This window comes from Chinchilla lanigera, unplaced genomic scaffold (assembly GCF_000276665.1).
Source record: "Chinchilla lanigera isolate Chin_1 unplaced genomic scaffold, ChiLan1.0 scaffold00065, whole genome shotgun sequence".
NCBI lineage: Eukaryota > Metazoa > Chordata > Mammalia > Rodentia > Chinchillidae > Chinchilla > Chinchilla lanigera.
Genome location: NW_004955466.1, coordinates 5,812,245 through 5,828,229, shown reverse-complemented (window position 1 = coordinate 5,828,229; position 15,985 = coordinate 5,812,245). Strand labels below are relative to the sequence as shown.

General features: G+C 44.1%; 1 protein-coding gene across 4 annotated transcripts in view; it reads left to right on the top strand.

Moving 5' to 3' along the window:
• The window catches only part of Syne2 (spectrin repeat containing, nuclear envelope 2), a 279,867-nt gene that overhangs the window by 98,153 nt on the left and 165,729 nt on the right, over positions 1 to 15,985 (top strand). For all 4 annotated transcript variants that reach the window (XM_013521919.1, XM_005399143.2, XM_005399142.2 and 1 more), the window contains exons 33-44: positions 493 to 654; positions 2,551 to 2,652; positions 3,842 to 4,042; positions 4,468 to 4,639; positions 5,114 to 5,226; positions 6,595 to 6,797; positions 8,158 to 8,277; positions 8,380 to 8,671; positions 10,117 to 10,274; positions 10,990 to 11,299; positions 12,448 to 12,612; positions 15,006 to 15,347. In XM_013521919.1, coding sequence (XP_013377373.1) covers positions 493 to 654; positions 2,551 to 2,652; positions 3,842 to 4,042; positions 4,468 to 4,639; positions 5,114 to 5,226; positions 6,595 to 6,797; positions 8,158 to 8,277; positions 8,380 to 8,671; positions 10,117 to 10,274; positions 10,990 to 11,299; positions 12,448 to 12,612; positions 15,006 to 15,347 — 2,340 coding nt within the window. The remainder of the gene's footprint in view (positions 1 to 492; positions 655 to 2,550; positions 2,653 to 3,841; positions 4,043 to 4,467; positions 4,640 to 5,113; positions 5,227 to 6,594; positions 6,798 to 8,157; positions 8,278 to 8,379; positions 8,672 to 10,116; positions 10,275 to 10,989; positions 11,300 to 12,447; positions 12,613 to 15,005; positions 15,348 to 15,985) is intronic.

Genomic DNA, 15,985 nt, shown 5'->3' with positions numbered 1-15,985 from the left:
GCGTTAGGCAGTACTAAGAAATAGTTCTGTAGTCTTCCAGATACAAAAATATATACTCCTTATTTAAAATAGTTAAGATATTATTTACTTACACAGGATATCAAAGTTCAGTTATATATTTAATACATTGTTCAGTTATATATTTAATACATTGATGATACTTTTATGAATTACAAACCAATAAGAATTTATCTGTACTATAGTTTCATCTGGGTTTTTTAAAACCATCTGTTTTTCAAATTTTGGTTTAAGTGTTAGATGACTGTTGCTTTCAGTTGCATATAAGCTATAGCAAACTGGCTAAAGTTTGTTTTTCTTAAGAGAAGGAACTACATGCTATATTAAAGTGAATGTTTTGTTGATAAATGAAGCAAATTAGTTAGCCAGTCATGTTAATTTAAAATTTTATTTTGAAGCAAATGTTGGAATGAAACAGTTGCTTTCATGTTTCTGACCGCTGTGTGCATTACTTCTGTTTTTAAATTACGGCAGATAAATGAAAAGACAGAAGAATACTATGAAAATCTCGGTCGAGCTCTGGCTTTGTGGGACAAACTTTTTAACTTAAAAAATTTCATTGATGAATGGACGGAAGAGACCCTTCAGAAACTGGGCTCACACCCACTGACGGAAGCGGACAGACAACAGCTGAAGGTAGCTCAACAGAGCTCTCATACATGCTTGGTTCTCACAAGGTTCATACTTCAATACTGAGTTTGCTTTCCTGGTGCAAGGGAGAAAAATCACAAAGACACAAAGTATTTTACTCCTTTCATTAACCCTTGAGAGGACCCCCAACTCTATCCTTCCCTCTGTGATGCCCAGGAAAATGTTAGTGGATGCTCTCAACCTGGGGCTCACAGACACTCAAGAGGTTTCATTGATAAAAACGACCTTACACAAGGAAAGATTCCACCTTTATTTTCACAAATGTCTAATTAAAATGTAGCATTCGCTTCACTTTGGTAAGACAAGATGCACAGTAGGGTAAGCATTATATGTAACTTTCAAGAAAATCACAGGTATTTTTTTGATATTATTCAATTGTTACAACTATTACCCTTAGCACTACTTTGAAAGTATAGAACTTAGTAGGCCCACTGCTAGATTGTGCAATTTAAGACATTAATAGAGAAAAATGAAGTAGTATATATCACAGTTTTTTTTTTTTTATGTGATAACTATCACCTACACTAATTGGTTTCTCTGGAGTCCTGTGCAATTGTCTATAATTTTTATTTTTAAAATATTATGTGCAAACTTATGTACATTTTGCCAGATGTCCAAAGGGATATGTGGTATAGAAAAAGGTTAAGAACTCCTAGCAGAAACTAACAAAATGGGGGCTGGGGATTTAGCTCAGTGGCACAGCACCTGCATGGCAAGCGCAAGGTCGTTAGTTCGACTCCCGGCACCGGAAAACAACAACAACAAAAAACAAAGAAATTAACAAAATGTCCCCGAGTGGTAGTCTAGACCTTATGTGTAGGTTAACCCTTTCTTAAAGGACCACAGTAAATATTTGAGCTTCATGGAACGTTCTGTTTCTATGACAACAGCTACTGACACTTTGCTGCGGTAGCACAAAACTCATAGGCAATGCAAAAGTCTTTGGAAGTAGCTGGGTTGCGATAAAACTTTATCGATAAAAGCAGGCCACTTCTCCTGAGGCTGCAGTGTGTGAGCCCCCTACCCAGCTCATGAGCGCGAACAGTGTGAACAGTTCCTCAAAAAGATAAGACTCAAGACTATCAACCTCTTTACATAGCTTTTTGTTTTTTTAAAAGCTAGTTTTTAAACAGTAATCTTAGGTTTTAGCATTTGGAAGGAATCAAAGTTATCACTTTTAATCCTAGAAAGAATTCTTTCTGATTGCCTCATTTCCATTTTATTAGTTTACACCATATAAAATTGTTTTCTGAGTAGTTGAGGCAGCGGTTAACGGGCCAGTTACATGTGGTTCAGTGTAATATAAAACTGCTGTATGTGTAGCAGTGCTTCAAGTCTCATCCCCAGTTCTTGCTGTTTTATTCAATTTTTAATTGACATCTCTGTGTGTACATTTGGAAAAAGCTTTGAAATGTGTGATGATTTTCCAGTTTCATGGATACATTATGAAGTAAAGTCATGATTTCCTAAGTACAAATGAACCATCTTCAAGAGACCTTAAATTTGGCTTGAACTACAGGTTGTATAAAAATCTGAGGTTAAAGGTTATAAATGGTTAGGCTGTCAGCCGAATTCTGCCGAAATTATGTGTGCCACAGTTTATGTATCCATAGCTACGAGATTTGCAGTGCCCTGGCACTGCCCAGGGTTCTGTGGCACAGGCCTTGCCCCTCTCTGCTGCCTTAAAACTCGAATGCTTCCTGAGTTCCAGCCTTGGCTGGGGTCACTGGCTCTGAATCTCCCAGGGCTCCGTGAAAAACTGGAATGATCAGGAAAAATCTAAGGGATCTGTCAGTTTCTGTAGATCAGCAGTTGTCCATGGCTACCAGGAAATAAAATAGCAAATAAAAAGATTTTTCTCTTTAAAATTATGTGTTTTAGGAAGAGTTGCAAACGCATGAACAACAAACATCAGAATTTTCTAGAAGAGTGGCTGAAATTCAGTTTCTGCTTCAAAGTAGTGAAAAGCCACTTGAACTACAGGTAAGAGAATTTTTTTTTTTTTTTTTTTTTTTTTTGAGGCAGGGTCTCGCTATGTAGTTCAGGCTAGCTTTGAACTGTGTAGCTCAAACCAGCCTTGAACTTGTGGTGATCCTTCTGCCTCAGCCTCCTGAGTGCTGGGATTATAGGTGTGTACCACCACACCTGGCTAGATAACAGTCTTTATTTCAAATTCCAATTAAAAATTTTTCTACAGGGGGCTGGGGATTTAGCTCAGTGGCAAAAGCGCCTGCCTGGCAAGCGCAAGGTCGTGAGTTCGGTTCCCGGTACCGGAGAAAAACCAAAAAAAAAAAAAAAAAAAAAATTTTTTTTCTACAGCTTCTCAGGTAGTATTCATAAACCAGACATTCAAAGCCTTCAATATGAAATTAGGTTCATTATTTATTTGATTCCTGTATTAAGTCCAACCACATTTTTAGTAGTTGGTGTTGATAATTATATTTGTTCCCTATTTAGCGTGAGCAGTATTACAATTTTGCTTTCTTTTTTTCTCCTTTCACTTTTTATAGCTTAGAAGGGGTCACAGGGCTGTGCTTCCATGTAAAGCAGCAGTGGTTTCCTAAGAGTGTCTTGAATGTAGGAAGGAGAATGTGGCCCAGATGATCGTGGGTGTATTAGCGGCTAGGTGGAAGAAGAGGGGCGTGGCCCCAGGAGTGCTTTTTGGTTGTGTGAGGAGATCTGTCTCAGTTTTATCCGGAACAAGGTGCAGCGTGGCTGAGAATGAGCTGTGGAGGTGGACTTCCGGGTGACCTCGTGGCTGACCAACTTCGTGGTCTTGGGCAAGCCACGTAACCCCCTTAAGCCTGTATTTTGTACATGAAGTGCCTCCTCCTTAAAAAAAAATAATCTGTGCTATTTTTTTCTGTACATTATAATCTCATCTCTTCATTTTTCTATGTGTTTTGCCTTAGCACCGGGAGGCATCAGTTCCGTTGATATGTTAGATAAAACTTGTTTGGGGAGAAGGATTCCGATTAGTATCTTAGCAAAAAGTCCCAGTGTCACCTTCAGTCTGTTCCGTATCGGAATGGCAGCCTTGTAACTGTTGTATCAGTGGTGTAGAGCAGGATTTATTTCACCTTGAATAGAGGCAGTCATGATTTACTTTTTAGTGACGCAGCTGTCTTGACATGTAGCTGAAGGACAGTGCTTCATATGTTCTGTGATTCAGGTCATGGAGTCGTCGGTTTGGAATAAGATGGAACACGTGAAGAAGCGTGTAACCGGAGAAGCCAACAGCTGTGCGCTCGGCGGGAGCCAGGCTGAGCTGAGGGAGGATCTGGATCAAGCCAAGACCCAGATCGGGGTGACCGAGTCCCTCCTGAAAGCGCTGTCCCCTTCGGACAGCTTGGAGATCTTCACCAAGCTCGAGGTGCTGTCCTGCTGTTTGTCTTCCAGTGCTCGGACTTCAGTGTCTTGGCCTTTTCATAGTCAGTACAACAGAAAAGCGAAAGCCCCGGGTGTAAACCTCAGAAAACCAGTTGGTGTATTTTTCAGATGTTCACCTGTGAGTTGCTTCATGCAGAGTGATTTTTTGATATTAAATTGCATTGTATGATACATTTACTAGGAAAGACAAAGCAAGTCCAGTTGCCAATCTACACTTTCACAAAATGAGAGCTCATCTGGTTTGTGTGAATTGAGCCTGTTTTAAGACTTAGCGGGGTGTGAGGGGGACATAGCTCAGTGCTAGAGCACTTGTCTAGCACTCAGGAAGCCGTGGCTTCCTTCCCAAGCACTATCTCCCCCACCGGAATCCCCCCAAAACTAATGGTAGTTGTTTGTTTATATATGTAGGAGATACAACAGCAAATTCTGCAGCAGAAGCACAGCATGATAATACTTGAAAATCAAATAGGTTGTCTCACTCCTGAACTTGCTGAATTGAAAAAGCAGTATGAAAGCGTTAGTGATTTATTTAACACCAAAAAGAGTGTTTTGCAAGATCACTTTTCGACATTATTGAATGGTGAGTGTGACGCCTCTGTTACATACTGCTGGGAGTCTGGAAGTGTGGGTGCAGTGCAGTGACTGCAGAGCTGACCCAGCCTGCCGCGCGTGGATGCTGTGTTAAGGATGACACATACATCCATTTTAGGAAAGCTCTTGCTCCTTAATGCTGGGCCCAGGGAACGTCTGTTTATGGCAGGCCCCACAGTCTTCATTTCACGAAGGTCTGTCACCATGGTCGCGTTCCGCCCCTTGAACTCAGTGAGACCTGGGATATGCAAGGAGGCCACGGTCCTCGTGAGGGTCTTTGGGTGTCCTATGTGCTCGGGAGGGACATTCGGGGTAGAAAGCCCACCAGTTACTTCCTAGGCGGGCTTCGGAAGGTACCACTGTGTACCTAAAGGCGTGAGAAACAGATCCCAGCATCTCCTCGTAACAAAGGTTTGAAGTCTTGCCTGAACACACAGAGCTTCTTTTTTCTCCCCTCCTGCAGATCAATGCAAGAGCTTTAATGACTGGTTCGGCAATGTTGAAATGAACCTAAAGGAGTGTTTTGAATCAGCAGAAACAAAAAAGGGTGTGCAGCAAAAGCTACAGAAACTTTCTGTAAGATATGTATATTTTAATAGAAAATAGCGAAACAAGTATGGGCAGTACAGAGCTCTGTTTAAGTCGAAAGGGTAATAATTTCTCTGATTTACTAACTTTATTACATAAGGGACAGTAGTCCCAGTAACCTGGCTTTTTCCCAAATATCTCGAAATTGCCTTTGCTAGGTCAGTGTGAAGTGGGGTAAGCAAATCCTGCTTTCATGCTTGTGCTGAGGTGCTTTTTAGTGAATTCGGTTATGTTAAAATTATATTTGATAGGAAATAAAGTCTTCACCTAATTTGGACTTTTTCTTTCTTTCTTCTTCTTCTGTCCCTCCCTCTGTCCCTCCTTCCCTCCCTCCCTCCCTCCCTTCTTCCCTTCCTTCCTTCCTTCGTTCGTTCCTTCCCTGAGACAGGGTCTTGCTATGTAGTTCAGGGCAGCCTTGAACTCACAGCAATCCTCCTGCCTCAGTCTCTTGAGTGCTAGAATTATAGGCATGCACCACCATACCTGCCTAATTTGGACTTGAAAATCCTTTTACTTTCTTGAAAAAGATCTCCTGACTTCTTAGAAGTGTTTTTCCCAGTCATATTTCTTTTAAAAAATTTAGTAGCAATTTAATACCTTGCCGGTCAGAGTGTGACTGACGTGGAAGGTGAGCGAGTGCGTGAGAGCATGCTCGTCGCCTTCGGCATCCTTACCTCACCATCCCGAGGGTGGATTCCCGCGTGCTGTAGGTAATGCTTTTGTGTGTTCGTTTGAGGTGGGCTCTCACTTATGCCCAACCTGGCTTTAAGTTGCAGGGCTCAAGCGAACCTCCCGCCTCAGCCTCGCAGAGTTGTGACCACAGGTGTGCCCCAGCTTTGTTGGGATGATCAGTCAGGGTTTAAGGTGATCTGTTAGTTTATTGTTCCGTGCTGTTGTTACGTATGGATAGACTCACCTTTCTTCTGCTTTTAAAAGCTTCCCTTCCCCCTGCCTCAGCACTTGATACTCAGACCTGGAAAGGTCTGGTTTGGGCAAATTTAAATGAAGACTGTTTAGTTTTATATATTAATCCGCCCAAAAGGAGCATGTCTTTAGCTGTGCAGAGCCGGGCTAGGAAACCGTAGCTTCCTATCTCACTCCTAGAGACCATCATGGCGGCACCGCATTATTTTGCTCGACGTTCTCAGGAATGTTCAGGCCAGTGCAAACCCGCCCCCTCTTGGGCACTGGCGCAGTTCCCCTGCCTTCAAGTCAGCCGCGCCCTCACGGTGCCTCTGTGCAGGGTGCTGGGAATGGCTCTGAGCAGTCTGCACACTGGCTTGGAAAGGGCAGGGGCGGCAGAGACTCGGTTGGGACTTGCGGGCGGACCGTGACTCCCTTCCCGTCTGTCTGAAGGAGTTCCTGAATCTTGAAGGAAGAAGCGGGAAAATACAGCAGGTGGAGACGGCGCTGCAGCACGTGAAGAAGCACCTGCCCAAAGTGCACGTGAGGGAACTCGGCAGCTGGCTCGGGAGGCGGGCGTCTGAGTTGGAGACGCTGGAGTCCGCGTGCCAGGCCCGAGCGCAGGAGCTGGGTCAGCGCCTGCAGCAGCTGCGGAGGTAGGGCCCCGAGCCGGCGTCCCTCTCATGTCTTCAGGGATCGTTCGCTGTCATTCCCAGTGCTCTTCCTCCGTGCCGTGTTCGCCGGGGCAGAACATGTATGCAATTTCACCGTAAAGTGGGTAATCGTTCCTTGTCACTGGGGGGCTGGTCCTAAGAACCCCCACGAATGCCGCATCCTCTGTGAAGTGCATTGTGCCTGCACTGCTTGTGCCTATGCCTGTGCTCCTGTGTACTTGAAACCATAATGCAAATGCAGTAAATAGTCATTATACTGGTGGTTCAGGGAAAAAAATGCGTATGTGTTCAGTGAAGGCAACTTTTTTCCAGCTATTTTTGCTTTGTGGTGGTTTCAACCCATCAATATGAAGCGCATGAGTGTAATTTTTTTTTTTTTTTGGTGTTGGGCATTGAACCCAGGGCCCCTTGTGAGCTAGGCAAGTGCACTACCTCTAAGCTATACCACAAACCCCTGACCATCTTTTTTTTGAGACTCAGTGTGTGGTCCAGAGTGGCCTTGAATTTGCAGCAATCCTCCTGCCTCAGCCTCTCAAGTGCTGGGATTATAGGTGTGCACCACTATGCTCAGCCTAATAGTACTTTTTGTGTCTTTTTTTTTTTTTTGGCCTTTTTGAGACAGGGTTTCACTATGCAGCTCAGGCTGGCCTTGAACTCACTTTGTAGCCCAGGCAGTGCCTCGAAATCACAGTGATCCCCCTGCCTCAGCCTCCCGAGTTCTGGGATTACAGGCGTGCACCACCACGCCCGGCTTTTTGTGTCTTTTTTGAGACAGGGGTTTCACTGTACAGCTCAGGCTGGCCTTGAACTCACTTTGTAGCCCAGTCTGCCCTCAGACTTGCATCAATCCTCTTGCTTCAGCCTGCCGAGTGCTGAGATTACAGGTGTGGGCCACCAAGCCTGGCTTCTGACAGTACTTTTAAATCTAGGTTTGATGCTAGGAATATAAAAAAGTTCAGGGAAATCTGACCTAATATGGCAAAGAGTCAGGAGACAGTCAAAAAATATTTTGTTTGTTTCCTATTCTTTGTGATATATTTGTACTGTTCATTGTTTTAATATATTCTACTGTAACAGGGACAATTATTATTCAGATTTTTATGTTACAAGTTAAGTTTTCTTTAAAAAATTATACACGGAGGATAAAAACCTGGTTTATTCCCATGGCTCCTGTCATTCTTCTCTTCAGTATAAAGATGATGCCAATTTTATTTATTTATTTATTTTTGTGTCGGGAATCAAACTCAGGACCTTGCGCTTGCCAGGCAGGCGCTCATGCCGCTGAGATGTATCCCGGGCCCGATGCCAATTTTATGTTCTCAGCTGTGTACCGATCTTTCAGCCTGGAGGATGACTGCAGGAACCTGAGCGAGTGGTTGATTAATCAGGAAGAGAGATGGAAAGAAACAGAAGAATCAGCAGAGAAGGCTGAGCTGTTTTGCCAAGCTCTAGCTAGAAAGAGGTAGCGTCTCTTGTGGGGGAGGTATTCCTCAGGAATATGATTTCTTTCTTTAGATACTAGCGGCTCCTATAAACTTTTTTCAATGCTATTTGGAATTTACAGGGAACAGTTTGAATCCGTGGCCCACTTGTGCAGCTTTTTGAAGGAACATGGACTTACTGAGGAAGAAGAGATAATAATGGAATCAACACATTTGCTGGATAGATACCAGACATTGCTGACACACTTGAGTGGACTCGAGGAAGAGCAGAAGTTGCCCTCTGCGGAGGGCCAGAGCTTTGACGACCTTGCACACGATGTGATTCATTGGATAAAGGAGACTAAAGAGTCGCTTATGGCTCTGAACTCATCTGAAGGCAAAATGCCACTTGAGGAAAGAATCCAAAAAATAAAGGTATAACCAGAGAGTAAATTTGAGAGGTCAGAGTGAACTCTAACTCTGAAAAGATTTACCACAAAGCTGCAAAGATTTGTTTCTTAATGGAGAGTAGAATTGCTGTGGGATGGCTAAAGAAATTCAAATTGCAAAACTCACAGAAGAGGAGATGGGTTGTGATGGGTCTGAAATTATTTTAATGCACACAAAAGAGAGTTTATCTTCTCTTTGAGAGGGCAGCACCCAGTTATTGTCCATCTTCATTGCAGGAAAAAGATTGAAATAAAGACTGTGGATCAGAGCCATAGCAGATGGGGATTTGCTAGGGATGTAGGTACCGTCCAGGTCAAGAGCGGAGAAGAACCTTCTTTGGAGGGGATGAGAATGTTCACTAGCTACGGGGTGGGTATAGAGCCTGGAGATGCCTCGTGCTCCCGGGCGCCCTCTTCTGTCCAAGTGGAGCATTGCTAAACATTGCCCGTGAGAAATACAGGGGACAGAAGCACATGTGCCTGTTGAAATCACATATGGAAGGAAGGGAGTGAGGGAGGGAGGACGGATAGATGTGATCAAGGACAGTGAGCTAGAAGAACTGATGACCTACTGAAGTTATCAGGCTCATTTGGGATTATGTCTAAACATTTTCCGAGAGAAAGTGAACCGTGAGTTGTTTTTCCAGCACAGGAAGAACTTAATAGAGGAGGGAAAGAGAATGGGGAACAAAAATTAGTTTCGTGGAGGATAGAGAGACAAGGGCTGCATAAAGATTGCTGTTTTCCTCTGGGAAGCCGTAGTCTGTTCTTTGATGTACAAAAATGTCTTGTGTAGGTTGTTACTGTAAGTTCTGATAGAAGTGGATAGTAAGGAGGGTTTTTCTGGTGTTTTTGGTGTGTTGAAAAGAAGAAGGTAGTTGAAGAAAAGAGGTAAGCAGGAAGCCCGGTGTGGCAGTACACACCTGTAATAATTAACCCCTGTGAGGCTGAGGAAGGAGGGTCTTGAGTTTGAGGCCAACCTGGACTAAATAGGAAGACCGTCGTATCAAAAACAGAACAGAACAGAAGTGAGCAGGAAAGCAGGCAGCTTCCACTGACAAGTGTTTACTAAGAAGCAACCCTGTGTAGTACGAAGCGGGGAGATCCTTGTCTTTGGGGCCTATGCAGGCCTGAAAGGGTTCTTAGCCAGGCATGGTGGCGCATGCCTGTAATCCCAACACGGGAGGCTGAGGCAGGAGGATCGTTGTGAGTTTGAGACGAGCCGCGGACACAAAGTGAGCTCAAGGCCAGCCTGAACTGCATGGCGAGACCCTGTCCCAAAAAGACCAAAAAAAAAAGGGAATGCAAGGGTTTTTTTGACATACACTCTGCAGTTGGAATATCAATATAAAGTTTACAAATGAAAAGATACCATAGGCAGTATCCCTAAGTAATGCAGATAAGATGCGAAGGTCTTTTTCTTTATTTCAGGAAATCATTTTACTCAAGCCCGAAGGGGACGCCAGAATACAGGCTATCGTGAGACAGGCCCAGGGCTGCGAGGCCGCGGCAGGGCAGGGTCAGGAGATGGTGGCCGACATCCGCGGGCAGTGGGACAGCACGCTGCACTTGGCCCGCACGTACCTGAGGTAAGGGGCGGCTTGCGCCACCCTCGCTCTTTCCTGTTGCCCGGCGACGCCATAACTAGTGTGTTTTGTCTGCGGCCTGGGTTTGAAATGAGTGAGCGTGGATAAGCGTTGGCCGAATCCTGCGGACGTGTTTATTAAGTGGTACACTCTATGTCTTGAAATAGGAATCTCAAGGAGATAAGAAGATCACAACAAATTTCAGTGATACAAATCATAAATCAGTTACTGAACATACAGAATGCTTTGCTTTTATGAAAAAGTAAAACTATAAGTTTTTATATTTAAAAATAATGAAATCTAAATTATTAAGCATTCTTTGGCCAAACTGTATAACAAAAAGTGTCATCTGGTAGTAATACTCAGTTTCTGTCTTGCTGTCTGAGCTAAATGTGCTGTTAAAAAGTTATAGTGCCGCCGGGCGTGGTGGCGCATGTCTGTAATTCCAGCACTCGGGAGGCTGAGGCAGGAGGATCGTTGCAGAGTTCAAGAACAGGCTGGGCTACAAAGTGAGCTCAAGGCCAGCCTGAACTGCATAGCAAGAGCCTGTCTCAAAAAAAAAAAAAGAAAAAAAGTTATAGTGCCGCATGACTCTGGAGAAAATGTATATATTAGTACTATGTTAGTGCTACTTATTACAATGTGTGCTGCATTACGATACGCAAAATGCCCTCTTCTTTGCTGTCATTTCATTTATAAACTCTTTGGTGAAATTCAGCCATCAAGAAAAGCTTCTGCAAGAAGGAGAAAAGTACTTGCAGAGTAAAGAGGACCTGAGATTAATGCTCATAGAGCTGAGGAAGAAGCAGGAAGCCGGCTTCGCCTTGCAACATGGCCTGCAGGAAAAGAAAGCCCAGTTAAAAATTTATAAGAAATTCCTCCAGAAAGCCCAAGATTTGACGTCCTTGCTAAAGGAGTTAAAGTCTCAGGGAAACTACCTGTTGGAATGCACCAAAAATCCCAGCTTTAGTGAAGAGCCCTGGCTGGAAATCAAACATCTTCATGAAAGTCTTCTTCAGCAACTCCAGGTGACGGGGACCAGCAGGGTTTTAAATGCTGCCGTTACAATGCGAGATGTGTGTATAGAACCCCTTTTTGGCTGTTGTTCGAAGGATAAACCAAAAGCGTTCAACATTTAGAATTTTTGCATGAAAACGCAGGCTCTCAAGGCTGGAGGGATCAATCCAGGCCGTTTGGCTCAAGGAGTCCATTGTGTGTTATTTGGTGACAGCATTGTCTCCTACATTAAAGTTCCTTCCTCAGGGTTGAATGCTTTAGGATTCTTAAGGCAGCTGGGTGAAGATGGCCGTATCAGTATTGTCTGTCCGTCTGTCCATCCGTCCACCCACCCGCCCCCTGCATCGCGTATGTCATTTACCTTCTCCTCAGGGCCCTTCCCTTGAATCTTGCCACCTGAGCTGCAGTCAAAGCGCTGAGGCAAAAGCTTGTGGTGAGAGGGTAAATTCTTTCATTAGAAATATTTATGATGATTTTCACACTGAAAGCCAGGTTCAGTGTAAAGACTGCCAGGGTGAAGAGTCCCGGGTGTCCAGATACTGCACGCTGAGCGGGGCTGAAGATGCACTCGCTGGGCTGTGTACCAGCCTTTAAAGGCTGCTGCGTTTCTGTTCAGGTGTAGTCGTCTTATTTCCTTATCCCAGCGCAGGAACCTAGAGATGGTTTTGCTTTTGAGTTAGGCTTATTTCTTTCCTAACACACCACACTTGAGTTCAGTTCCTAGGAAAGGGAACTGGGGTTAGGTTGATCTCATCCAGTCTCATTTGCAAGCATGAATTCTTGATTTTAAAGCCACTGATAATTAAGGGACCTGGTTTATTATGGATGTTTGTGATTTAATGATATAATTTGTAGTCATTTCGTTTTGAAAACCTCTTGACAAATGTATTTTCTTTCAGAAGGAAATGAAGGTAAGAGCACGGGAGGAACGATTGTTTTTAACAAGAGTCATTTTTGGGAGGGATGGAGATTTTGCGGTGAAAGATCTTAGATGCTAAGTTCTGTAGTTAAGAATTCTGGATAAACTGTGGGGATACTCTTGTTTCGAGATGAACCCTTATAAACTGAGCCCTTAGGAATTGTGTCATTATGAGTTGTAAGCGTACGTGAAAATTCAAGAGAGCAACTGTTTGTGAGATGTCAGTGGTTTTATTTTCAGGATTCTGTGCAGACGTTGGAGGGTCATGTTCAAGAACACCACTCCTACCAGCTTTGCGTCACAGACTTGAATACCGCGCTGGACGGTTTCTCTAAGGACGTCGCCAGTTTTTCTGATACATCTATGGATCAGGCAGCCATTGAGGACAGATTGCAGAAACTGCAGGTATTAAACAATATCCAGACACACTAACTAGATCTTTTAAAACATCAGTGCTCATTACAACTTGACCAATCACTGTGTTTGGTCAGAAATTCAAGTGTTACTCAGATGACTCGGGTAATTAAAGCTCTAAATGTTCATTAACGGGACACTTTTTTCTTTAGTGGCCAGGTGCGCCTGTAGCTTGAGTTGGGCAGTACTCGGGCACGGTGGGTGTTTCTTGGCGATGATTCTCCCCGTGACTTGTCTGTAGGTTCGGATGTCTCTCCTCCAGAGAAAACAGGGCCATTCCAGGGGACACAAGGGGTCAGAGGATGCATGGAGCCTAGCAAGGCCTCAGTGTAATGTTCTTCATGGTGGCTGGGGAGAGGTTGTCTAATTTGTACCTTATTAGCGCTCACTCTCCTGGGCTAGATTACGTCTCCCAAAGGAGGGGTCTGTAAGACCCTCACGCCCCCCTCTGCGCCGATGACAAGTGTAGCCTTCAGCTGTGTCCTCGGGACACGTTCTTGCGTTCTCCCTGTTCATGTGGCCAGCGTGGCAGGCCGGAGCGGTGTCCTCTGTCCAAAGACAGAGTGTGGAGTGCTCTCCGCTCCTCCCTTCCCAGTTCCTTCTCTGGGGAGCCTGGGGCTGACCTCCATGGTGCAGCGCAGGGGCTCTCTCTCTCTCTGTGAGAGACGTGGGCATTAGCGGACTTCTCTAGCGTAGCTGCACCTTGCCACTGGGCGCCACCCTGTCTGGCGGTGATAATGTGGCGAGTGTTGAGGGCTCCTTGTGTCCCGGGTGCTGGGAAAGGCGTAAGACCCGGCCTGCGTCTGGAGAAGCGCAGGCTCCTGTTGACGAGTTAGGACACAGCCCTCTGCTGTAGCTGGAAAGGGGCCGCAGGTCACAGCCCTGACCAAGGTCACACAGGGCAAAGGACAGCGAGTGCTTACCCCTGAGCGCTGGCCTCACTTGTGAGGGCTTTTTCTCTCTCCAGTGACATCTCTCCTTAAATGTCACAATTATTTGCAGTTCCTTGTGGCTAAATAATAAATAAAACACCACATTTTCTCTGTCCCCTGACTTCCTGTGCCAGGATTCCCAAGGATCCACTCACCCCTGTATTTTGAAGTCATGAGTATCTTTATCATTTCTTCAAGCTTCCGGCTCAGAAGTTTGGTGTCCTTGCTTGAGCTCCCCAATCTAGGCAGATACAAGATGATGCTGTCCCTCCCTCATCAGCCCATTATTACTGCTTAAGAACCAGCCCTCACCTCATGTATCCCTGTATTAGGTTTCTGAATGGGCTCCCTGTCTGTATTGTCACTCTCTCTGCTGCATATTTCCCATCGTGGCTCTGGATCTTCCTAAAAGGGAGCTATTATTTTCTACCTTAAAATGTTTCAGTGACCTGTGCCTATTTATTAGTGTGAATCTTTTCACATCCCACTGTGACTGTTGATGAATGTGTATTTCTGTATCACTAGACTGTGGAGCTTGAAGGGATTGTGTTTTACTCATTTATACCGTACAGCTTCACAACCTGTCAGCACTTGGCTGTTGAATGAGTGACTGAATAAACGCATGAATATTTATTGCCCGTTAGGCTAGTGACTATTAAATTTTAGAGGCCACATGGTAACTAAGGCTTATTCCATTTCAACTGTTTTTGTTGTTGTTGTTATTTTGTTTTTGTGGCTGTCTTTTTGAGACAGGGTCTCACTATGCAGTTCAGGCTGGCCTTGAACTCACTTTGTAGCCCAGGCTGGTCTCGAACTCACAATAATCCTCCTGCCTCAGCCTCTCGAGTACTGGGATTACAGGTGTGTGCCCCCATGCCCAGCTTCCGTTGCAGCTGTTGAGACAGGGCTGTCACCCTTGAGTTCCTTTTGTGTCTAGAGTTTTCAGATTAGCCCTACTCACGCATTCAGCTAGGGTACAGTGCCTGAATTCCTACTGTATTTGAGGTTCTGTACCAGACTGACTTCTCATTACCCACAAAGCTGTGCTCTGAAGTGTAAATGTTAGCATTGGATTTGTATGGCACATTCTAAATGATTCTTTTATTTTTTTACTACTATAGCAAGCACTTACTTATAAAGAGTGTTCTGATTTATAAAAGGCTATATCTGGTACAAAATGGTTCACAGCTATCTGCTGACTACTTCCCATGTTTTAAGAACTGTGCTGTTAACATTTTCTGTGTCTCTGCTGAGATCTGTTTGAAAATTTGATGTGTAGTGTGCATTGGTTTAAATTTTATCCAGAGTTTTTTCTTTGTGTTAGGGATTGATAAAGTCTTCTAATGTGTTTCCACTAGTGAAGCAGAATACTGTGTGATTTACAAAAGTCAATGAACTCTTTTGACGATTGAATGGGAATACTATCTGTAACAATCTTTTTTCCACTCATAGGAACTAGAGAGTAGACTCAGTTTACAAGACGGCACCTTAAAGAAGATTTTAGCGTTAGCAAAATCCATCAAGCCAAACACATCTTCAGTGGGACAGAAGATTATTAAAGATGATATAAAATCACTTAAGCACAAACAAAAAGATTTGGAAAACAGGATTGCTCTTGCAAAGCAGGAGACTGAAAACTGCCTCAACAGCCTTCTCAAATCAAAATGTTCAGCGGAAAAGCAAGAGAAGTCCGCTTCGCCACATGGAGAGCCTCGGGCCACTTCTGATGTGCTGGGGCCCACTCAGGACTCCGCCGCAGAGGAGAAGTTGCAGGGGGACTGGGACATAAACAAGGTAAGTGCCTGTGATTGCGCTTCCTGAGGCTTCGAGCCTACGAATGAGGAGGTGTTTGGTTCTGAGAAGAGGGCTGTGAATCAAGCGTTCTGATTTCATAATTAAATCCTCAGCGTCCTGGTTATTTATGAAGCTCACTTGTGAAGAGAGTCCTTAGAAATCTAACGGCCCAGCTTTCAGTGGTGAAATATTATTGTTCTGCCTGTTTGAATGTCAGTCATCAATTTAGGTTTATTATCCTCACGGCTGTGTAATCAGATACACTTTCTTGGGTCAAGAGCGCAAAGGCAAATTAGAAAAGGAAAAAGGAAAGAAAATGTGCTTTTCCCATTTCCTCAGCAACACCGAAAGAAGTCCGAGAGCTCCAGTGTTCGGGATTTTTTTTGGGGGGGTGGTTTTGTAGATGACATCAGAGATTGTTGGGAAGGAATAGGGTGCTGTCTTCCCTTTCATTAAGCCTATACTACAAACGCACTTTTTTTTTTTTTTTTTTTTTTTTTTTTTTTTTTTTTTTTTTTTTTTTTTTGTCCAGTTCAGGCTGGCCTTGAGCTAAAATGCAGCGCAAAAAAAATGCATCCACTTTGACGCATAATTCAATGGGTTTGGAGTCATGCAAACAACCTTTTTTTTTTTTTTTT